This window comes from Leptinotarsa decemlineata, unplaced genomic scaffold (genome assembly GCF_025532065.1).
Source record: "Leptinotarsa decemlineata unplaced genomic scaffold, Ldec_3_MD MMD2_tig00078422_RagTag_RagTag, whole genome shotgun sequence".
Lineage (NCBI taxonomy): Eukaryota > Metazoa > Arthropoda > Insecta > Coleoptera > Chrysomelidae > Leptinotarsa > Leptinotarsa decemlineata.
In genome coordinates, this window is record NW_027412747.1 from 18,598,491 (window position 1) to 18,623,134 (window position 24,644).

General features: G+C 35.4%; 1 protein-coding gene across 1 annotated transcript; it reads left to right on the forward strand.

Moving 5' to 3' along the window:
* Nucleotides 1–4,828: 4,828 nt before the first annotated feature.
* On the forward strand, nt 4,829–23,088 carry LOC111513259 (uncharacterized). The gene is made up of 8 exons (XM_074186003.1): nt 4,829–5,001; nt 6,152–6,278; nt 6,699–6,842; nt 8,550–8,828; nt 15,215–15,359; nt 17,845–18,125; nt 20,209–20,397; nt 22,887–23,088. The coding sequence occupies exons 1-8, from the start codon at nt 4,906–4,908 to the stop codon at nt 23,024–23,026; spliced, it is 1,401 nt and encodes a 466-aa protein (XP_074042104.1). The 5' UTR covers nt 4,829–4,905; the 3' UTR covers nt 23,027–23,088.
* The last annotated feature ends 1,556 nt before the right edge of the window (nt 23,089–24,644 follow it).

Below are 24,644 nucleotides of genomic sequence, written 5' to 3' on the forward strand. Positions count from 1 at the left end.
GTTATTACAATGGCATACACAAATGAGGAAATGGCTGATATGCATCACATTTATATACGGTCTGTCGCAGGGGAATGAGTTAGAAGCTTCCAGAATATATGCTGAAATGTATCCTCAACGGCAACATCCTTCACATAGAATATTTGCTCGACTTCATCAACGATTACGAGAATATGGTTCATTCGACAAAAGAACGCAGGATTGTGGTCGCCATCGAGAAGTACGAACACCACAGCTTGAGGAAGCAGTACTCAATTTGATTGAAGAACAACCTACTACCAGTACTAGAAAGATTGCTTTCCAGCTAAATGTTGATCATATGACGGTATTTCGAATTTTAAAGGAACAACTCTTATACCCTTATCATCTACAACAAGTACAGACACTGTTAGCGCGAGACTTTCCGAAACGTCTTGAATTTTGCAATTGGATGATGGAAATGATTAGAAGAAATTGTGACTTTCTGAAGACGATGAAATTCACAGACGAATGTAGTTTTTCTCGGAACAAGATTATTAATTTTCATAATGACCACATATGGGCTGATGAAAACCCTCACGCTAGTGTCGAAACTAACCATCAAGATGAGTTTTCTCTTAACGTGTGGTTTGGAGTTATTGGGGATGATTTAATTGGCTCTCATTTTCTACCTCCTCGATTAAATGGTGAGGCATACGTTCAATTTTTAAGAGAAGTGCATCCAGTACTGCTGGAGGAAGTTCCTTTGGGCGTCAGAAGGGATATGTTTTTTATGCATGATTGGGCTCCCGCCCATTTTAGTCAAGTAGCACGTCAGCATTTGACTGAAACATATGCAAATCAGTGGATAGGTCGAGGAGGACCACAGAACTGGCTCACTCGATCTCCGGATCTCAATCTTCTCGATTTCTCTATATGGGGCCATTTACAGCATTTGGTTTATCGTACTCCTGTTCGCAATGTAGAGGACTTGAGAAACCGCATCATCGATGCGTGCAGGGTAATCAGAGAGACTCCAACAAATACGTGGCTCAATGCGCCGACGTCTAGACGCATGCGTAATGTCTGAAGGTAGACATATTGAACATGTTCTATTATTTCTACATGTTGTGTGTTTTACCATTAATAAATTAGTTTTGTTTATTACCCTCCAATCGTTCAATGCAGGTACCAACTACAAAGTAACAATGAATCCAGTTCGCATTCATGACGATGTATGTCTGTATTTGTTCGTAAAATAATTTTTTGCTGCGAACTGGTTTATTTTGGGCAAAAAACCCAAAAGACATTTTTTATTTAGAATGAAACAGGCTATTGGAAATAAATGTTTAAATGGTAAACAAATAATAAGACAAAAAGTTACATTGTAAATAAATTTTAGGGGTTGCGTTTTCCACCCCTCACAACCATGGGGTGAACCAAATAAATTACTGGCTAAGTATCTTTTTGGTGGTACAAAACGTCAGGTTAATTTCAATATTGTAACTTTTTCAGTGCTGGTGAAAAAAATTATTATACTAATTTTATGTACCCCATTTAAGGGGCTGTATCTTAACAAGGGATGCTCTAATGGAGTTTCTTTATATGATGAGGAATCACCTCTTCAAATGTTTTACACTTATTTAGTTACACCCTGTATATTTAATTACATTCAGTAGTCATTTTTTTTCACCTCCACCATTAGAACAGCAACAGTCACAACATATCCCCATCCTCCATCAAGAGGAACAATTTTATTTTCGATTTCACATCGCTCCAATTTCATACTGTTGGGTATGTTTTTGTGGGTTTTCGGTACCTAATTGTTGTATTTCTAAAATACTACACGATTGCACACAGACTTCCAAGTGACTTTTAATATATGTATAATAAATTAAAGTTCACGTTCATTTGAATAATTATTAAAACTGGTTGGCTTTATCTTTATCATTTTTATTTCATCGAAAGTTGAAATCCGTTTTGGAATAAATTTCTGATATAGTGGTCTGTTCAAAAAATAAGGTGAATGTTTAAATTTTGCAGGTTACGTACATTTAATTAGCGATTTCTGTATTTTTTTGTTGGTACGTCTGTCATGGATATATGTTCACAGTTTCAGCTTTGTTCAGTTTGTTGGTGAGAAGCATATAAGTTAGGAGTGAATTTTGTGCTCAAAAACACTTGAATTATTGACAGTGGCATACGGTGATGGTACTCTGAGTCAGAAAAAAAATTCCAAGTGGTACAAGCTTCTCACAGAAGTCGAGAAGATGTGAATGACGACGTGACTTATTTCTGTTCCCAAGATTGGAGAGACCCACGAAAGTATAGCTGAGAGAGTTCAAGGACATACGAAAAATAGAAATTGTCAACCAATAGTTTTATTAACGCTGAAACACGAACTGAAAATGATAAACCCATAAATTAATGAGTTAATTTAATCGACAGTGTATTTCAAAATATGTTCAAACACATCTCCACCTCTACTCTCTTCAAAAGATTGTCATGTGTAGCGCTTCTGATCAAATCTGGAGTCAAACTATTGAAAGCAGTTGTAACTCTCGATTTCATATCTTCCATTGTTGTTATTGGAGTAGAGTAAACCATATTTTTGATGAAACCCCACACGAAATAATCTAATGGACTGCCATCTGGTGTTCTAGGAGGCCAACGAAAAGGTCCATTATTACCAATCCCTCTGTCTTCGAAGATTTCGGTTGAAGCTTCGCAGACTGAATGAGAATTATGGGGTGAAGCACCATCCATTTGGTACCATACACGTTCTCTTCCTGGTCTATTATTTAAAATCATTTGAATTCCATTCCTCAGTAAATCTTCATATTTTGATGCATTCAAATTATCATCATAAAACTCGATATGAAAAATTGACTCATTCTTTATGGCACAAAATACATTGAATTGCCATCTTTCTTGAAAACCCCATTGGGGGATAACATGGGGATTTTCTGGCGCCCAATAATGACTGTTGTGTCTATTGAAAACTCCATTTTTTGTGAACTTGGCCTCATCTGTCCATATAATATTGTCAAGGAAATGTTCATCCTCTTGAGACTTGACAAGTAACCATTCAAATAATTCCACTCTACGAGGTAAATCAGTCTCTTTCAAATGTTGGACATAGTAGAACTTTTAGGGATGCCATTTATGCTTATTAAGAATTCGACAAATTGTCACGTAGGGTATACCTATCTCCCTTTCAGCCTCGTGCAGAGAAGCATTTGGAAATGCATGAAAGTATCCCAAAACTGTTATACCATTGTCATCATCCACTTCAGTCTTCTTACGAAATTATTCGGCTTCGGAAATTGTGGATATCTTTCATGAAATACTCGGCATGTTCTACTTGCAATTCTATTTCACTCACCATAAATTATTAATAAATTCAAGAAATCTTCATTACTGTAACCTAATCTTGACATTATTCTATTATAATTGGTAGCTATCACAAGCAGTCAAAACCACCAACGAAAGTCTGACGTTAAATAATTGGTTTATTTATTTTTCCAAAGCACACTATTGAAAAATATTAATGTGTACTGTAGTACGTTAGAGACCAATACTTCAATGTATACAAATTGTAACTTTTTCTAAGGTAGGTATATACCAATTTCGAATTGACTGATCTGAGACAGTTAAAAAACTGGATCAAAAAGAAATATCACTGAATAAAAAAAGGTTCAGAATAGAAATAGTATTATGTGAACAACGTTAATCTAAAATTGGATGTAGAGCTCAAAAATGTTGAAATATACAGTGTGTTCCATTTAAAAAAATTGAGTTCCACTCATTTTTTCATGGGATCAAAGTATCTGCATTTTTTGAAGACCCTGTATGCGGCAAATGAAAATATGACTCAGAGTGAAGATCCTCATAGTATCACTCCACTCCATTTCAAATTTGATCGTTTCAGTTCAAGAAAGTTCAAGATTATCAGCATTTATAAAAGTTCACGTTTGGTAAAAAAATATCGAAATGAATCTATATCCTCTAAACGGTAATAGATAGGTATTGGGAAATAGTATATGAATTTGTTGACAAAGTGATAATGAATCATAATGTGATATTATATACGGGGTGTTCCATTTGAAAAATCAAAGAAGCTGCTGCTTCATAGTAGAAGCGACAACGCCGCTTCGTCTGAAATATTTTAGGCGTGTTGGTCATATTGATTCATGCATACTGTGAAATTGTCAGGTTGATCCGTTGAATACATTGTCAGAAACGGCTCATCATGACGCCCTGTATAGATGGAGCTGAAGAAGTTTTACTTCAGTCGTGTGGTTCGAAGCACACTCACTTTTTTCAATTAAAAATATTTGCGGCAAAATTTTGACTGGCACCCTGTCGTAAATGTATTCTCCTATTCACAAATGTGTGTAAAAATCTGAGTTTGGGTAACTACGCTATGGACGTAGTGATTCTGCAGCGAGATCCCAGACTATAAGGATATATGTGACTTCCCAAAGCGATCAGTTGCGAAGCCAAGCTTCAACATCGACCGTAGAACGAAATTTGTCCTCTGTATTTTACAGCAGCTTCCCCTGCAAGGCAACCAGTTGAAAACCCAGCTCAAAATTAACGCATTTATAATCCAATACTAGACAGCGTTGTTTCAACCCGCCAGAGGTTTATTCTATTCATCAGTGTATTTTCCTAACTACTCAGTTTCCTAACAAAGCTACTGACGATTATGATGAACCGGAACGAGTTGAAAATATTCTAGTTTTTCAATTATTCAAATGACTATTATCCATTTTTATCTTTTGCAGTCTGATACTCAATTCCTAATTGATAAAAGCAAGTTATAAAAACAATATTCAATTTGCATATACATATAATAAAGTGGATATTATCAATTCAGTGTCTTGTTTCTGTGCATTTGTTAACACTCAACCAGACAGATTGTGTAAGAACGAAACCGAGACAATGAAAAATTCCGTACAGAGTGTTGACAAAAATAAACTTGTACCTCCTGATGGAGGATGGGGGTACATTGTGACGGTATCAATAATAGTATCTCAAGTGAGTATAAAAAATTGACAAATTGACAGAATAGTTTCAGTTTTTGAAATAGTTCTAAAAACACGTATTATAGAAGTAGTTTGGAAAGTATTTTTCTTTCGGGTAATTCAATTTTTATATGAAAGTCGTTGTTTCGAAAGGGTTATTTGTTTTTTTGCATGATCTATATACATCTATGTATACAGTTACTTTTTGAATTGATTATTTCCTTCCTTTCTTTGGAAGATTCCCACATGTTCGTATATCAAGATGGAGTAGTAGAAAGCCAAAAACTTTCTTTCCCAGAAATTAGTCACTCCTAAAAATATAATCCTTTCAAATTAAGATCAAAACAGTTTTGATCTTGAAACATATGATTACTTGGTGATCTTCAATTTATGAGCTGATGAAATATCAAACATGGTCTGTAGATCACGATTATTGAGGTTTTGAGCGGAATCAATGTCAGGGAGCTGAAAAGAGAAGTACAATTGAGTATCACCTACGTAATGATGCGTAATGCGTAATGAATGTTGCATTTTTCTACTGACTGATGGAAGTCACAAATATATAAGCTGAATAGTAAAGGACCAAGGATGAATCTTCGAGGAACACCTCAAGTTACGGGCAGAGTCTCTGAGCTGATACCGTCCACCATAACTCTCTGAGTTCGGTTCGATGAGTAATTTCTAACCAGAGATAGCGCATTCACAGAAAAACCGAAGAAGCTGAGTTTATCGCGCAGGATGTCAAAGTCAAGAGTGTCGAAGGCTTTACTGTAGTCCAGTACTAAACAAGTTGATTTACTTTCATTGACAGCCTTGATGAGGTCGTCGGTGATGGAAAGTAAAGCTGTGGTTGTGCTTTGTTGAGGTGTGCAACCGGACTGCACGGGTGATCATTTATGAAGATGCTGCTTCATGATAATCTCAATAACCTTTGAAAGGTGAAATGGTGGTAGGCCTCAGGTCAGAGAAGTCCGAAGGGGAGTTGCACCAAAAAATGAATCCATTCAATTGATTATATCGTTCTAGATCTTTTGGTTCACCCTGTACAATAAACTAATTGAAAATATGGTGGTTCATGTGTTTTCCAAATGGTTAACAGATTATTCAAAAATTCACAATATCCACATTATAAATTGAGAAAATTTTACGTATTCAATTTTCAGTATGCTACAGTTGTTCCACTGACGTCATTTGGGATTCTGTATGGCCCATTTATGGCATCTATTGGTGACGAAAAGAGTGGCATATCGATGCTGATTTCAACATTTGTTGCAGTTTCATCTCTCACAGGTGAGTTATAGCATGAAGCCAATCACATACGTTCAATGAGATTTTTCATTTTCACCTGGAATTCACATAAAAAATCAGTGGAGTTACAGATGGTTGAGTTATTCTATGTAGGCACATAAAGATTCAAATTCTTATATATTGAGGAATAAAAAGGCAAAATACAAAATACTAGTACTAATTTAAAGAAAAATACGCGTGATAAGTTATAAAGAATAGATTTTTCTCACGTCTGTGATGATATTCTACTTCGCGGTTGGATGAAAGGAGTACCTAAACAATCTGAATCACTTTAAAAATATTAGCGTCTGTTTTATCGAAAGATGTCAAGGTGTCTTCACATCTAAGAGGCTCCTATTTCAAGATTATAATAATGACTATTGTCACTATTATTCTCTCTATTATATCTACTTCTCTTTCCAGGTTTCGTCTCAAGTTTCCTCCTACGGAAATATACTACAAGAATGACTGGTTTGATTGGAGCGACTTGTTATTTTATAGGATACTGTATAGAAATATTTGGCACAACATTCTCACATATGTTGGTGTGCTTTGGTTTTATCAAAGGTAACAATGTTGAGTTCCAGTGATATACTTTTTCAGACGTCTATTACTATGATAAATTAGAAATAGAGTCGTATTTCGTGTGAAAAATGTATTTATGAATCGCGAAGCGCTTTCGGCTTTTACGCCATCATCAGTGCGATACCTGCAAGTAAGTTATGGTGTGAAATTTGTTTGAAATTGAACTTTGAATTCCTTTTTTCAATTACTTACTCGTCAAGTATATACAAGAAGATCCTGTTGAATCAAAGTACAAAATCCTGGTAAAACACCACTCTCAGTGGACATGAACATCACAATAAGCAACCTTTTGGGCCCAACATGTTCATCTTTTTTTTTGAAACCCTTTTACAAAACTACCTTCCGCATACTGAGTGACGAGTATGAGGAGCAAAAGGAAGTGGAAATTTGACACCGACACATTGCCATCACCTATTACAGAACATATTTGGTTTGACAAATGACATATATAGTGACCACAGTACGTAAAAGTTTTCCAAGGTGAGCAAAGAACTCAATTGGGATTTTGAAAAATGTTGATTTTGAATTAGTTGATTCAGTCGTCCATCTGAAGGAATATTTTATCATCTATTCAATTGTACTTATGTATTCAAACAAAGAGGATTGTTGTGTAATTCGTAAATCTTTTCGAAAATCCAACCTATTGACATTTTTCAAATTGACTTCTTTTAGAATTCGTGAACTACGTTTGGAGCTGAAATTATGTTGATTGAAAATGATATGTCGACCAAAAGCTGATCTGTCTGGTTTATTCAAGTGTACATTCATTCGAACTTTTAAAGATTTACAAGTCCTTCCTATGTATGAAGCTCCACAATCATAGCAATTGAGTTTGTAAATTCCACTTTGTGACAACTTATTAGTTTTGTCTTTTGAGTTGGCTGAATGTTTATTCAAGTTGTTCGAACTTTTGATGGAAATTTTAGCAACTTTCAATTTATTGCTGAACAGCCTGAGGACTCTTTAGGAAATGTTTTCATTTGAAAAAGTAACGATACATACTTAGAAGGTTCTTCAATAATGGTATGTGTGAGATTTTGTTCCCTTTTCTTTTTGACCTCATAAATAACATTTGTGATGATATTGGGGTTATAACCATTGTTATAAGTATTCTGTTTGAGGATATTCAGCTCAGTATTGGAATTCCATGTAGCGATAAAAGGCTGCCATTTTGCTACATTCACAGACTTCTCAATGCTCCACTTCCACACAGGAACACTGATCTGAATCAGAAAACTGTACAAACACAATTAACTTTTGATGCTTTACAAAGATCAGATCAGACCTTCTTCGAAGTATTGTTCTATAGCTCTTTTTTCAAAAAATTCCTCCTTGAAATAGGATTCGTCGTTACGGGGTATCATCACTATCGACTTCATTGAAAAGACGCAGAAAATGTTCTTCTCTTTACTCAGAACCCATCTAGCAATTATTGAAATATCTACTCCACTTTTCGTCGACATGAAATCTATCTGAATCGAATCAACTATCAAAAATTACAAAATCTGAGAACACTCACCATTGTGGTGATCAGAACAGAACTGAAGTTAGGAATGTTTATATTGTAGGTCATCTCTGCACTTAAATATCCAAAATCTAAAATTGAGCGGATCTGCGAGATTGGATGCGGGTAGTGGAAGGTTGGAGAGTTATTTTTCAAAAAAAAATAGTTGAATGTTCAATTTTCAGGATTTGGATACGGTTTATTGACGCCGTCATTACATACAACTATGAATAACTACTTCAGCAAGAAACTAAACCTAATGATGGGGATTTCTCAGGCGGTTACTTCTGTGGGTACTGTGATGAGCCCACCAATGGCGATTTATTTAATGGAAAATCTGGGATTCAAAAAAACTTTGGGAGTGTTCGCAGGATTTTCTATTCTCAATTTTCCTGCTGTGGCTACATTCCGTAATGTGGAAAAATATCAACAGATCCAGACGTCAGCAACTTCTAGTGGAGTAGGTGAGTATCCAAATAATATTGATATCTTTACTGAATGGTGCTCATTTCAATCTTACATATTATATCCCATGGATATACTGAGTATACCTTTGAGGACTAAAATAGGAACTCTATTATTTTTCATAATATCGTTTCAAATGTCGATGACTCCTGAACAATTTCTCTCTTTCGATATGGAAAAGGATTCGCTAATTTTGTTTCCTTTCCATTCCTTCGTAGTTTGGTGAACATCAATCTCCAACAACATCAATCAAAACAAGCAGCTGAAGTTTTTTTTCTATTCGAGCATAATTGGTAGTTAGGAAAGTTTGAGGTTTGGATCCCAAACAAATTCACTGGATCTATGTGATGATTGTGGGACCAATGATCACTTATGGAGCAATTAGCTGGTGGTCGAAGGTTACTTTAGAAAATGGTTCAGGCGAAGCGCTCCGGCTCACAGAGTCAGGATTGTCTGGCTATCTGTGGTGTCATCCGTATCACACTGTCAGTGACCATGGAGATCCTTCTAGAACTACCTCTTCTCCACATTTTTCTGTAGAGACAGGCTAGATGGATCAATCCAATGCAGAGTATATTAGACTGCTGGTTGATACTGATCACATTGTCACATCATTCTGGGAATGACCTCTGTAGAGGTCACTACAGAGGTCATCTCTGTATTGTTCCCCATAGTGTTCATTACCGAATGAATTTGTTGTTGATTATGATTTTGAATTATCTGAAATATTCTTTATTTAGAGAGGGAAGAGTGTAGAGTATTTCGTTTTCGAAATATCTACTTCCCTGACTGTACTACATACCGCTTTGTTTTTATGTACTTCTTATGAAGGGTTTTTATAATGTCCGTTGGTTTCCTGCATTGAAGAAGCACATAATTTCTCAGTTATTGTTCAGATCCTTTTCGTAATATATATAATATTATCGATTGGGAAAAGTATTTTATTTGTTACATAGTGACACCAAACCCTAGAAATAGCAACCTCTGGCTTTATGCCTCCAACTTTCAACTACGAACTGCCTTGTACCGTACTTTTCCCGAGTAGAGAGGACGGGATCCTCCGGGAAAAAAAGTGCAAATAGTTTTTGGTTCACAGATGAATCAAAAACACCGTCAAGCTCTAGTGCAGGTGTTTTCAGTTGCAGACCCAGGACAGAGATATCAACCTGCCTAGGGACCTATGGAGGGCTGTATTTCAAGCGGAAACCTAAGCTATTGAACTATGTGCGGAGAGATTGGTAGAATCCAACCCTAGACGCAAGTCAATAAAAATTTTCTCTGACAGTCAAGGAGCATTGGAAGCTCTTGGCTCCTACCTAGCAACGTTTGAATTGGCAGCAAATTGCCAAAATCGACTCAATAGAAAGACCTAACAAATTATTTCTGGTCTGAATTTCTGGCCAAACTGGACTGAGAGGCAATGAGGCTGCTGACATGTCAATGACGGAACCTGTCATTGACATCGCTTTAGATTTTATCAAACGAACATTGCTTTTTCTTGAGTTGAATCGATGATCAATTCGAGGACCAAGTCGAGGAGTCAAATCGATGACCATATTGAGGTCCAAATTGGATCATCGTAATTCAAAGATCAATTCGAGGTTCGACACGGAATCGCCGATGATCTCAGATAACCGCGGACCACATCACTATCATCAGTTCACATTTCCTTCCAATATCTCACGTTGGTGTCGAGGCTAAGGACGAAGCCTACCACGCCGATGATATGTGTTCAATTCTCCGATATTTTCTTATTACCTATTTTTAGCTACCGGTGGCCACTGGCACCACTGATGCGCCTGGTAGAGTGACCTGTCTCGTTAAAGTGGGAACAGTTTGAATTTCCCGCTGTGCGCGCGTTGGCTTCGTGCGGTGCCTTCTGATTGGTCGACTGTGTAATGGCAAAAGCGGAGGAGTGGGGGTGGTCTGTGCCGGCGTTATTCCTACTCCTTCAAATTGGATTTTCAAAATCAATGTGATCAACTTACGGATTTACTCTAACTTTTGTATAAGATATAGTTATGGTTCACTCAAGTACGACTATAGTAGTACTACATTTCGAACTTTGTCATGGTTGAACTTGCATGAAACTGAATAATAATTCTAATGTTTGTTTGAAGGTGATTGACAATGTTTCATGATGAATTTCACTAGTTCGGACTTCCATTGTTTACTATATAAAATGATTTGAAATCCCTGAAACAACTAAAAAAGAAGAATTAAAAATGAGATAGCTGAAAATAATAATTATATTAACCAAAATAAACCTGAAATGAAATAATAGTGAAATAAAATACAAGTGAAAATAGAACAATTGAATAAATAAAAATAAAGAAATGAAAAAAGAAAGAAAATGAAAAGTGAAGAGATTCTAAGTCACGTTAGTTCACGACGTTTCGATTGTTAGTATCTACAATCGTCGTCTGGACTGATTCCTACGAGAGATGACTATTTATAGGTCGTTCGAGTACTTTCACTTATCCCCGCTTTCCATTTTCCGCTTCACTGGTTCCGTGGGAGTTGACCGTTTTGGCGGGAGTTGGCCATTTTTCGCTTGATGATGGGTTTCCATATGTTGCGTATTTCTACGCTGGCTTGACTGAATACGTTGTTGGACAACATGTATGCGGCTTCCTTGAATTTTCTCCTAAACCAATGTTCCTCTCTGTGCAAGATCTCAGCTTGGGACCACTCGATGTTGTGTTGATGGGTCCAAACATGGTCTGTTATTCCTGATTTGCTGGTTTCCCCTCGCTGTGTGTGTTTCTTGTGCTCGGCAATCTCATTTTTAATTCTTCTTTTTTAGTTGTTTCAGGGATTTCAAATCATTTTATATAGTAGACAATGGAAGTCCGAACTAGTGAAATTTAATAATTCCAATGCTACAATTTACCTAACATCTAAACCTCTGAAAAAATCTGACATACATTGTTTATTCATATGGATCTCTGGTGAATATTGTATTCTACCACGCAAAACTGTATTCTTTTGACGGCCACTTTCATATTCATCTGTAGAAGTCTACAACTCCTCAGCAGATTCTATCATCAAATGTATTCCAAAGACAAAGACAAACAACATTTCACTGCCTGAGTATTGGATAGATAAAATTTTATTTAATTGTATTTTACTTATATTCATTTTTGTTGGAATACTTTCCAATGTATTTGTTTTCATTTCAATTTTGATATTCTCATTTATGTCTCCACATTTTCAATTTGGAAAGTTTTTTGGGGGAGCACCAATGTTGAATGATGCCTCTCAGGCTTCATTCAACTTTTGCTGGAATAATTTTCAATATATATTTGTTTTCAATTCATTTTTTGACATTTTCACTTATATCTCACAATTTTTGATTTGAGGGGTTGTATGGAAGAGCACCAATGTTGAATGACGCCACCCAGACAATAATTGATGATGTCAAGCCTGCTGTGAATATATGGGGCTATTCAAATTCGTTTTTCTACATGGGGATCTCGTAAACGATAAGAGATAGAGTGTTGGTTAAATTGCGGCGAAGTTGCGTATTTTAGAGACCTATTCAATGATGTAAAGCTCTTTTGGTTTTGCAGATATACAGGAAAAACCAATGATTGCCAATGATGGCAATAATAACATCCGAAACAAACACTATAATTATAATGAAAGTTGAAATGAAGTAAGTAATTAAGTACACAAAAAACTGAATTGTGCAATAAATGTTCGAATTGGAGTCCTTTCATTTCGAGACAAATAATAGGACAATAAGATGGTCTGCAAGATCACCAGATCTTACTATTTTGGACTATTTTCTATGGGGGACATTGAAAAATAGGATTTACGCTCGCAGAGAGATAGAAAATGTGGAAGACTCCAGATTGAGGATTTTGAATGATTTCGCAACAATGCAGCAAATAAGTGTATTAAGGGCAATGAATAATATGAAAAACCGAGTTTAAAAATGTCTCGAAATGGAAGGACTCCAATTCGAACATTTTCTGCGCCAATAATTTTTGGGGTACCTATATATTACTTCATTTCAATAATTTTTTTGGGTACCTATACATTACTTCATTTCAATTTTCATTACAATTATAGTGTTCGTTTCGGATGTTATTATTGCTATCATTTTTTTTTCTGTTCTGTAAAACATAATAAACATAATATATTTTTGTTGTAGATATGTTTCAAATAATCATAAAAGGTTTTCTTATTCGAAGTTCATTGTAGAAAACGCTCAGAGCAATGGAAAAAATATGAATAGGTACCTAAAAATGGAAAAAAACTCTCGAAAAACTCTACGATACATAGGGAGACGTGAAAGTTGCTATTATATTTTTATTCAACTCAGTCATCCAATTTCCAGGGCCGTAATTTGAAAGGGAATAATTCACACAATTATAATCGAATATTATCGAAAAATCCCGAAATATCAAATTAAATTTGATTTCTTAGTATGAAGTGAACGTTCACGATCCAAAAACTACAACAAAAATACACGTCCGTATTTAAAAATTCAAAGATGGAAGTGGTCCAAGTCAGATGACACCCTGTATAAAAGATACATGGATATATTCTGAGAGCCCACATCAAGTGTCAATAGCAAAATATAGAAAGATTCTCAATATGTCTGCGAATAAAGAAGATATAGGCAGAAAAATAATTTTGGATTTTTTGGTTTTTCCTGTAAATCTCCAGAACCAAAAGAGCTTTATTCGATTTATTCACATCATTGAATATGTCTCTAAAATACACAACTTTACCACAATTTAACCGACTTCCTATCTCTAATCGTTTACGAGATCCCCATGTACACAAACGAATTTGAATAGCTCTGTATAAGACACATTAACATTATTATTATTTTTCCAAAGATTGAGCTAGTTGGGCTTTGTCGCCATTATCAGCGAATGACCAGTTCTCATACCGTGTGGAGTATTCATTGTATAGCAGACACATTGAGCTAAGACTGACAACCTTCTGCATTTGTCCGGCCAAGATTTTTGCCTTCATATGAAAAGCTGGCATCTTCTTCATTTTCGAGAAAAGAGTATCATTGCACCAATGACTCTAATAATCAGAAGAACCATCATAACAGAGTGGACTGGATAGAGTCTGTGGAGTTCGAAAAGAACATTTCTGTATATCATTCGTATTTCATCCTCTTTTCGCACGAATTTCGTCGGGAGTTAAATACTTCACAACGAATATCGTCTTGCTCTGATGGTAGAGAATGAATATTTTTTTTTAATTCGGCACTTCTAATGCCCTAGAACGAACGTATTCAATATTTCCCGGAGGGGAAGGTGCCGGATATGGTAAGCATTCTTAGAGGGTCGCGTTATGTCAATATAGGCTGAGACCACATTTACCGTACATGCTGACAGCAAGTGCATAAGGGTCTCGGACTGCTCGCGGCAGGTCCTGCACCTTGTGTCGGAAACCACCTCTATACTTTTTTTAAGGACAAAACACACACACTACATGGGAATCCTTGTTGCCCATTTGAACGCTTTCCGTGAAAGTATCTATAGAAGAGAGACAAATCTTCAACCTTTCAAGGTTGCACGTGATGTTTGGGTCTTCAATCAGGAATGGCTCTTTTCTGGATGGAACTCTGAAAATTCAGGATATGTTAGGGGCAGAACTTCATACATGAGAACAATACTCCAAAGAAGGTCTGATCTGATCTGAGGTGTGTACAGTTTTCTGGTTCGGAACAGTGTCCAAGCTTTTGAGAAGCAGCCTTTGCAATTCCAGTGACATGATTGTGCCAAAACATATTGGTGTCCATTTTAACCCCTAACAAACTTATCGAAGTGGAAAGCGGAATTGTCTGACCTGACATTATTATATCCCGTGAAGGTTTCTTTAAAAGAGAGACAAATACTCATAATGTGACTACGGTAGACTAATGTAGACTTTTGTTGTCGGAATTCGTTTGCTGAATGGATTCCAAGTTGGTGACAGAGTTGTGATCACTCTCTCATGAAAGCGGACCATGCAGAAAACGGGATCCGAAATCCTGACGACTTCGCAGGCTCCAGCCAGTAATACTATGTCATGTAGACACTCTAAACTTAGAAGTCCACAGCCTCCCCTTTGTCGGTATTATCAAGTATCATCATCATTGTTGTTACCAATGATATCATTATCAGAATATTTTCCAAAATATCAATATATAATATATACTGAAAGATGTTGATGAGTGTGCCTAATAAACCCTCACTTTCCCAGCCCAGTTGCCCTTATTATTATAGGTTGGTTGGATATTTGAAACAAGTATCAAAATAATACCAACTGAATATATCTTAAGTTGTTTTTAGTAGAGTTTACTTAACATTTCTTCATGAGGAACAAAATGAGACGTTCATTTGATAATATTACCTTCTATTTGTAATTCCAGCGGTAGCTGCTGTTCCATCACATGCACATCCAGAAACTCAGGTAGAACCATTGCTACAATCCAATGGAGAAAAACTCGTTATTTCTATGAAATCCAGGAAAAATAATATATCGTCCACTATACTTACCATCAAGAACTGGCTGTTGTAAGGATATATTTTTCACTTGTGATGCACTGTTTGGAACTTTTGGTGTAGTAATGAATATTACTGGAGTTCAATCCCAACACCAAACAGTTATTTTAAAACCTCAACACGTGTTTCTATCTTCAAGAGAAACATTAAACGGTTTGGTGTTGGGGAAAAAACTCCAGTAATATTCAATATATATTTCGTTGATTATATTCTTGAGAAACTATACTGCTTTCATCTTCTTGATGAAAGTAGGTCAACTATTCATAGCGTAGACTCGATTTTTCATGCAAAATATTTTGAGGTTACATGTCTTGACCCACATATATCTCCAAATAGAGGGGGTAAGGTTAGTATTTGTTAGCAAAGGTACGATTTGAGATATTGAGCATTTCTCAATTCCCTCTAACCAGAGGGAATCTCAGTTGTAACAGAAAAGTGTTTTTTGATTCCTTAATAGGAATCTGGAAGTATTTTCAACAGTGTTTTCAATGAATAATATGTTTTTCAATACGAATATAAAATGTTTATGACCTGAAGTACTTGGCGGAAATAATTTTTGTTTTCGTTCTGTTTCTCTACAGTGTTTCATAAATAGTTTAAATGTTTCTTGTTTTTAAATTTTCGTGATAAATGAATGGAGAAGCAAAAACCCAAAGAGGTTTTTCCTCAAAATAAATGATCATATTTGGTTTTCGAAGTTATGATGGCTGATGATTCAAATAACCATTTTCAAACACCTGTTACATCAGAATGGATATTTTCATATTCAATGTTTTCTTTGAGGTATATTGTCAATTGTTTTCTTAAACTGATTATATTTTTAATGTTTTTATCTGATTATTTTTAATACATAGGACCTAAAGAAGTATGTATCTGACTCATAAGATTTTGGATAGAATAACTTTTGGGCCTTTGAAGAATTCTGTTCTACGATATTGAAATTATGATTTTAAAAAAATAATTATTCCAAAGTGAAAATCAAAACATTCATATTTCTCAGTTTTTTTCACGAAATTGGTTTTAACATATTCCTGACGAAAAACTGATACTTTTTTGCTCATTACATGTTGGATATTGGATATCGTATGTGTGATATTTATGTCTGGCAAAGGAAATATTTAGAAATATTTTTGGTTTGACCAGCAGCAGGGCCACCCTAATTGTCGCCCACTTGTTCGGCACAGCACAGCACGGCTCGTTCCGTCAAAATACGTATATGATTGGAACAATGAAAATGTATGGACAACCGCCCACTAGCCTGGCACGCACTAGCGGCGGCGTCCTCCGCCTGAAACGATTTCAGCTCTCCGATCCTGTCTGGCAAATAACGGTACGTGCTGTGAGGGACTGGCCAAGTGAGCGCGTCGCCGGGCAGCGCTTGCCAGCATCAACTTTTCCATACCGGCCTGGGAAGTTTCTGACTCTCTGTTTTGCTATTCCAACAGTTGACAACAGGAAAAATTGAGTTGCTTGTGAAGGCAGGCTCTAGAATATCCAGAAGTTCTGAAAATTTGGCTGAAATCATTCGAAAATACTGGAAAAATTTCTCCTCGTCTTCTTTCAGATCATTGAAAAGATGACGGAACTCTCCCAGATTTGCTGTATTTTGATTAATGAAATGGACTCACCAAATTCTTGTTGTCAACTGTCAACTGAAATTCCTTTGAAATCGAGCAAACATCACCTTCGGTATGCTGATTGCAGCATTACAAGTGGGCGATGCTAAAATAAATTTTAGGGGTTGCGTTTTCCACCCCTTACAACCATGGGGTAAACCAAATAAATTTCTGGATAAGTGTCTTTTTGGTAGTACGAAACGTCAGTTTAATTTCAATATTGTAACTTTTTTAGTGCTTGTGAAAAAAATTGTTACTTATACAAATTTTATGTACCCCTTTTAAGGACCTCTATCTTAACAAGGGATGCTCTAATGAAATTTCTTTATTTGAAAGATTCGATGAGGAATCACCTCATTGAATGTTTTACACTTATTTTGTTATGTACCAAAAAGGTATTTTTTTTGGCAGACATCCTGTAGATATCAACATCTTAAAAAATCTGTTTTTTCCACAATATCATTAACTAGGATGTTGCCCATCGAAAACAATTTATTCCTACCAGAACAGTAGAGCCAGAACTAAAGAGTTTTCGACCTAACAGAGATACGAGACATTTTTTCAGATTTTCTTTCACATTTTGAAATAGTCTCTTTTTGACTCTACACACTTCTCCCAGAGTTGCTATCGTTCCTGTCACCTGTCCAAAACAAGTGTTCACGAGTGCTGCTATCTTCATGTTGAGGTCGGAAACTTTTCAGACCACCCTGGTAGTGTCTTTCTACGGGCGTATCGTTAACAAAAATGGCATCATCGGGGGATGATTCCAATTGAGTCTCGCACCTTTCATATACATCTGGATTCACCTCACAGCAAGAAGGCTATTTATTGAATGAGTTGAATAAATTTATTCCAAAAATTCTGTGAATTTTAATTTTCAGAGACACCATCGGCTTGAGGTTATTGGGAAATATGGAATATATCAACATGGCAGTAGTATTATCTCTTCCATTTGTCACTGATGGTATTTTCCTTTCTCTCATCAACACGATTCTCAACAATATGGATTTCAAATCATCCGAGATAGCTCTGATGATGATGATCTACTTTTTTTTCGATGTTCTCTCGAAATTGCTTTATTCAGCTTTAAGTGGCTTTTATGTCATTAACAACAGAAACATTTTCCTGGTGTCCGCTCTTTGCATAGCATTATTTCGAATAGGTAAGAAAGACAGATTGGTGATGGAAAAACATTATTATTTTTCATACACATAGTGAATCATACACATAAAATGAATTTGATCATGAATAAATGAAGGTGTGTTGAAAAAAATCATTCGAGATTTGTCATGTAACTGTGGTAAATTCTCAATTTTAAATAGAACACCATGTATATTATTGAAATTTTTCGAAGTCTCGGGTGAAAACACCTAACTTCAACTCTTTCAAAGTCATCTGAGAAGATGCTAATGAGGAGTTAAAGACATGTGTTTCAACCCGACAATTCGTAGTACACCTGACAATTGAAAGTGTTAGCATGTAAGTGAAATTTTGAAACGATATTTTTTTATATTATATTTTGTAGCGTGAACCTCCTAGGTATATTTTAGAGAAAAATTTCTATAACTCTTCATTAGTTTCGAATAATTTTAGTGTTTTCAAATTCATTCCCAAGAACAACATTGAAATGAAAATTATTTCTTTATCAAATTTTGACACAACGCACTTCATACATATGTTTTATTGAGGTCTTGATAATGAAAAAGTAGGCAATAAAGTTTTCAGCGATATGAATTTGAATTTCATGAGATACTCGTCATATTTTTCAATAACGTAATTGATATTTTGCCAATCTGTTCTGTCTGTCTGTTTAAAATCTGTTTTTCCTTTAATCAGCTGTCGCCCTTATACAAACGACAACTCTCAGAATAACTGAACTCATCGGCATACTATAGTACAAATTATGAAAATACCAAAAGTTAAAACTAGTTTTTTTCGATATTTGTCTCAGTTTATGCAATAGTAGTTTAGTTAGGTTAGGTCCAAAGTGAGTGGGTCTATTCGAGCCTTCAACGCAATCCGCAAGGGTTTATTGTAGCTCACACCTATTCAGACTCGACCAAATAAACCCCAGCTTCTGGAAAGTATATGCAAAGTATGTGCTCTGCTTTATCATCATTTTCCAATCAGAGGCGACACACACCGTCTTCCGACAGTCCGAGTCTCTGCCTATGATGATTCAAATGACAGTGATCTGTAAAAAGGTCTGTTAGACATAGTAGTTCATACGTATTGTATGAACTAGGCATTTTTTCAGTTTTTAGAACTCAAATATGTTTCTACAATATAACTTAGTTCAGTTGATTTTACATTTTTCTAGCACCATTATGTGTTCCGCTTTTTCTCGAGTATAAAGAAATTAAAAAAACACACTTCGAAGTGAGATTTCCACTTGAAAGTTCATAAAACCAAAAAACGTGTTTTGCTATACTTCGAGCGCCACAACACTTGCAGAAAATATGGTATAGTGAAACATTTGTTGCGGAAGCTATCATTCAGTGAAACACTTGTTGCGGAAGCTATTGTATAGTGAAATATTTGTTGCAGAAGATTTTGTATAGTGAAACATTTGCTCCGGAAGCTATCTTATGACGGACATTTGTTGCGGAAGCTATCTTATGATGAAACATTTGTTGCGAAACTATCGTGTAATGAAACACTCGTTGCGGAAGCTATCGTAAAGCGAAACACTCGTTGCGGAGTTATTGTATAGTCTCTATCTCTCCGCAACACTCGTTGCGGAGTTATTGTATAGTGAAACATTTGTTGTGGAAGCTCTTGTCTAGTGAAACACTTGTTGCGGAAGCTATCGCATAGTGAAACACTTGTTGCGAAAGCTATGGCATAGTGGAACACTTGTTGTGGAAGCTTTTGTATAGTGAAACTTGTTGCGAAAGCTATCGTATAGTGAAGCACTTGTTGCGGAAGCTTTTGTATAGTGAAACACACCTCGTGGTTTTATAACTTCTCAAGTGGAAGCCTCACATTGAACTGTGTTGTGTGAATACCTCATAATGGAATAAACGAATGCTTTGTTATTGGGCTCTGTTTTTCAGTAAAAGTTGCAGATAAACAGAGATAACAATTTCTTATTCGATGGTCAATATCGAAGTTTCACTTTGCGATAGATCACCGTGAACAGTTTGAGGTTTCTGTTGATTGAATTGATGGCATTCAATTGAAGGAAAATGTTCATGTTGATTCAAAATAAAACTGAAGTTCAATCAATCAATAACTTTTTTCAGCTTTCATTCTTATTGAGGGCCACACATGGCGAAAGGTGGTGATGGGTCTGATCGGAATTTCGAAAGGATTCCAAGAAACTTCTTTACCATTAGTGATATCGAGTGGATACAAAGAAGACTTTTCAACAGCCTATTCTTTATATATGGTGATATCAGGAATTTCGTTTCTTCTCATTGGATCATTAATCAGTAAGTATACTGAAATTTCATTGCCTTAAAATAAATTTTCTAATAAGTGAATGAGGTTTTCGCTATTAGGTTCCGCTACATTTGTTACTTTTTGGGACTGTTGACTATCTTTCAAATTGAGGACATATACCATCAGCTGATCGTAAATAAGTTCGGCAACTGGTTTTCCATACTGAAAATTGTCTATTCCATGAAATCTGATAGAATTTCTATAGAATGTATCTCATGAAATGACATTTTTGTACCAACATTCTGAGAATGTACATCTGTATAAATTCAGGTTCATGAAGTATTTACGCTCTCGAACATATTTTGTTGATACTGGTGATTTCGATAAAAGACATTATAAACATACTAGCTGACCCTGCAAACGTCATTTTGCCACATGAATTATTTCTATCAGAACAATAACACTCACAAATAATATTACTCTCTCGATGTTATAGTGCATACAGTATTGTCCGTTAGTCCATGTTTAGCTAAAACAAACAAACTGGATGGTTTGCTCACTCGAGAGCATGCCACGTATTATTGTCCGCGTAAAAAACGGTGTGCCCAAATCCAAGTTACAAACGGAGAAAGAGTGAGAGCTCGTACTGCCCTTTTGACGTGTTGGATCGAACTTTGAAACGTTAGACCCTCCATTATCGTCAACGTAATTTTTTTTTCTACCCACGCCTAATTTCAAAAACCAACAACGCCCCATGAGTCACATCGACCCCACAAACAATGCTGTATTTTACAACTGACAACACCAAACTGTTTGCGCTAACAAACGTTTGTGATCTTTGAGATGAATTAGCTCGATACCATCTCTATCTCTCTCACACTCATATGACAAATCGGCCCGTCTCATTCTGATTGGTCGACTGGGTAATGAGGCCATCCCTACTAAATTGAACACGTTTTAAATGAATTGACACATCTGTAGATAATAAGAGATTCGTGATATTATTATATTCTCATCTCGGAACTTGCTGAAATCTGTTTTGAAAAAAATCTGTTTTTCCGTTAACCAGCTGTCGCACCCTTACGAACGACAACCCTCAGAAGTCGAAACTTGTGCGAGCTGAGGATTAACGATGTCTAACCTTTTAACGTGTGATTCCTAACACGGGTTGGACGTTAACAGGTGAAAATCGATTGTTCAGACTAGGCCTTGAACCACCGACCAGCACGACAGTCTATTCGAGTGAGCACCCAAGCACCCACGTCGAATCGCCTGACTACCGACTGACCGAACCGCTGGCAGCATCAACGGTTTTTATTGATTTTTTAATGAACAATCGTGTGCTGTTGCATAGCCGTGACAAATTCAAGTAACGAAGCGATTTAACCTTCATTTATAAATCATGCGGTGGCATGTCTGACAAATCCAATGAGTTGAAAAACTCTATTGAATAATTTTTCAAGCAATGAAGACTTAATTAATTTTGTAAGTAATTCAACAGGGCAGCATCTGAAAAAAATATTAACATACGAGGAAAAATATGAACATGAAATAATGCCGATTATTTTCTTCTCTTCTTGATAACGGTTACGTGATTTTAATTTCTTGAAATTGTTCATTCTTATTGTTCACAAAACTTTCACAGATGAATACATTCTATATGAGATAATTGATAATTGAAAATGAATCCATTTGTTTTGAATTTTCATTATTCAAAAACACATTTTTTGATTTACTAAATAGCTATTGATTTTTATCAGATAATATCAATATTGAGAAGACATTTTCATTGGAAATCAATATTTCCACTCTTTTGGTTATGATCAGTGAAAGGAACTGTTGGAGAAATTATATGAAAAAAATATATTTGAGGAAACAGTAATTCTTAGAAAATTCAAATTAAAATATATTAACCAATAATTTCACCAATATTTTTTGAAATGGTGTGGTGAAAACCATATTATATATCCAAAAAGCAGACAACAGTTTTCAGGAAATAGTAATAGTAATAGTAAATAGTAATAGACGACAAATAAACTATTTTGATAGGTATAGAACGAGACCTTCTGGCGTAAATTGAATGTATCAAAAACACGTCTTCCAAAAAAAGAAAAAAAAATTAATCAGAAGTTGAGAATCAGAAAAATATTAGAAAATCACATTGAGAAGAATAATAAAATTGAAAATTGAATTCTCTTAATTTATCAGCTCATTTATTATGAGAAAATTCGGATTGAATAGTCTCACAAGTTACATGGAAAAATCACATCAAATATATCAAAATTCTTCAACCTCAACTGGAAAATGAAGTGTTATTATGGATATAAATATTGAAATAAAAATTTTTCACACCGACATTAAGTTATAATGATAAGAAGAATGTAATTGAAGAATGAAAAAAAAACTTTCTCATTCGGGATTGAATCTTTCCAAATCAGAAATGGATAGGTTTAATCTAATGTAGGAAAAATGATTTCTTTGGTATTATTGGATATTGAGTTCAGTAGATGGATATATTCAATATAACATCTTTTTTCAGGTTATTTGAGCAATCAGACCCAAAACGATTCCACTATTATATACGTTCTTGCAGTCATCAATTTTGTGACATGCTTCACCTGGATTTCAGAAAGGATTTTTGAAAGACTCTTCACTAGAAAATCTCCAGATGCATTGTAAATTTCACCTTTCAGTTGTAAATGTATGAAAGTATAGATAATGAAAATAATAAAAGAAGATAATGATTAGTAATGAGACAAATTTTATTTTCCTGATATTATACACAAGAGTAAAGGGTAAGTCGACCTATGGATAATAAAAAATCAAAATCTCTACCAATTCTCTCAGGACTTCACGCATCAACTGTAACATACATGCAAAATTGGTGAGTGACATCTCTTAGAGGTAGTTGTCTGACTTTCCTTGAATACAAAGAATTTATTATTATTTGTTATACAGTGAGTAAAAGAAGAGAGTTGATGAATTTTTTACTTTGCTACTTCTGACCTTCGGAACCAAGGAATACAACGCTTTGTGATGCTTGGTTGACCGTTAGCAGCAAAATATTTAATCCTTTCTGAACATACTCTTGCTCAGTGGAGACGGGTGGGGTTCTTTATCGAACAAAAAAAAAATAAATAAAACCCGAATCGTTATACCAACTATTAAAATTAAAATTAAACAACCTATCAAGTTTGATAATCCTTAATGAAATCAAATAAATCTTGATTGCTTGTCGTTGACAATTGACAGGGTGACAATGTTGTGGAACCGGAGCTGGATAAATATCTCAAAACAAGAGTCCGTCGATGAAAGACGTTTGGCAGTTGGGGAAATCGCAATTATAAATGATAGCTAGCCTGATTTGACTAAGGAAAAGAGTGAGAGGAGTGACAGGAAAAGAAAAAAAAGAGGGGCTATGGTAGACAGGGGTCAAAGGCAGATCTTCATGTAAATATTGCGATAGATGCAAAAATGCAATCTTGTAAATTGTATGGTAATATTATGTTCTTGAGACAATTATTCGTCATAAATTTACTAGTTACATGCGCTAAATTCCTTAACCTTTTAGTTTATATACCGAAAGTGTACACTGTTAATGCTAGAGGTAAAGTTGTTTGATTTTGACCCACTATTAGGTTCTTCTTCTTAACATCTAAAAAGGTAAAATAAAACCGTAACGACATATGTTTTTCCCAAATAACATTGATATACTCCTGAATAGTGGAAATTGAAAAAAAAATTGGTTTCCAATAGGGTCTTTCATTAAACGCTTTCTACTTTAAATTTCAATGAAACAAAGTGTTTGTGGGATAACAGGTGAAAGTTTTGTTCATTGACAGTCCTATCCATATTCTCCAGCTCACAGTTTTATAATGATTGCAGCTGTAGTTCTGCACTCCTTAGTAGCTGTCTGTGCTCATGAATTTATAGACATTAAACAGACAGGGCCCCAGTCAGATAGTTTCATTTGCAACATAGCGTTCACTGTCTTTTTCATAGTCAAAGAAAATTACATTTCAATACTGTTTCATGAAAAATATACCAGAGACCATTTTTTTGTCATCTTGATGAGACCATTGTTTCTCTTGACAATGTGGATCATCTGGTTCACAGCGAGAAACATCAAGATTGGAGGTGAGTTGACTCACGTACAGCCTATAAAGTAATTCTAATTCCCAAACTCCATGTTTTTGTTTTAGATTTGAGGGCATTCCTCCCTAGATGATTGTTTCAGCAATTCGAAATGTCGCTTCGAAAGAAAACCTAATTAATCTAATAGGCCCGTCCCCACCTT

Coding starts and splice junctions, on each gene's coding strand:
- LOC111513259 (XM_074186003.1), top strand. CDS start 4,906: ATGAAAAATTCCGTACAGAGTGTTGACAAAAATAAACTTGTACCTCCT. Junction 5,002..6,151: donor TATCAATAATAGTATCTCAA/GTGAGTATAAAA, acceptor TTCAATTTTCAG/TATGCTACAGTTGTTCCACT. Junction 20,398..22,886: donor TCTCATTGGATCATTAATCA/GTAAGTATACTG, acceptor ATCTTTTTTCAG/GTTATTTGAGCAATCAGACC.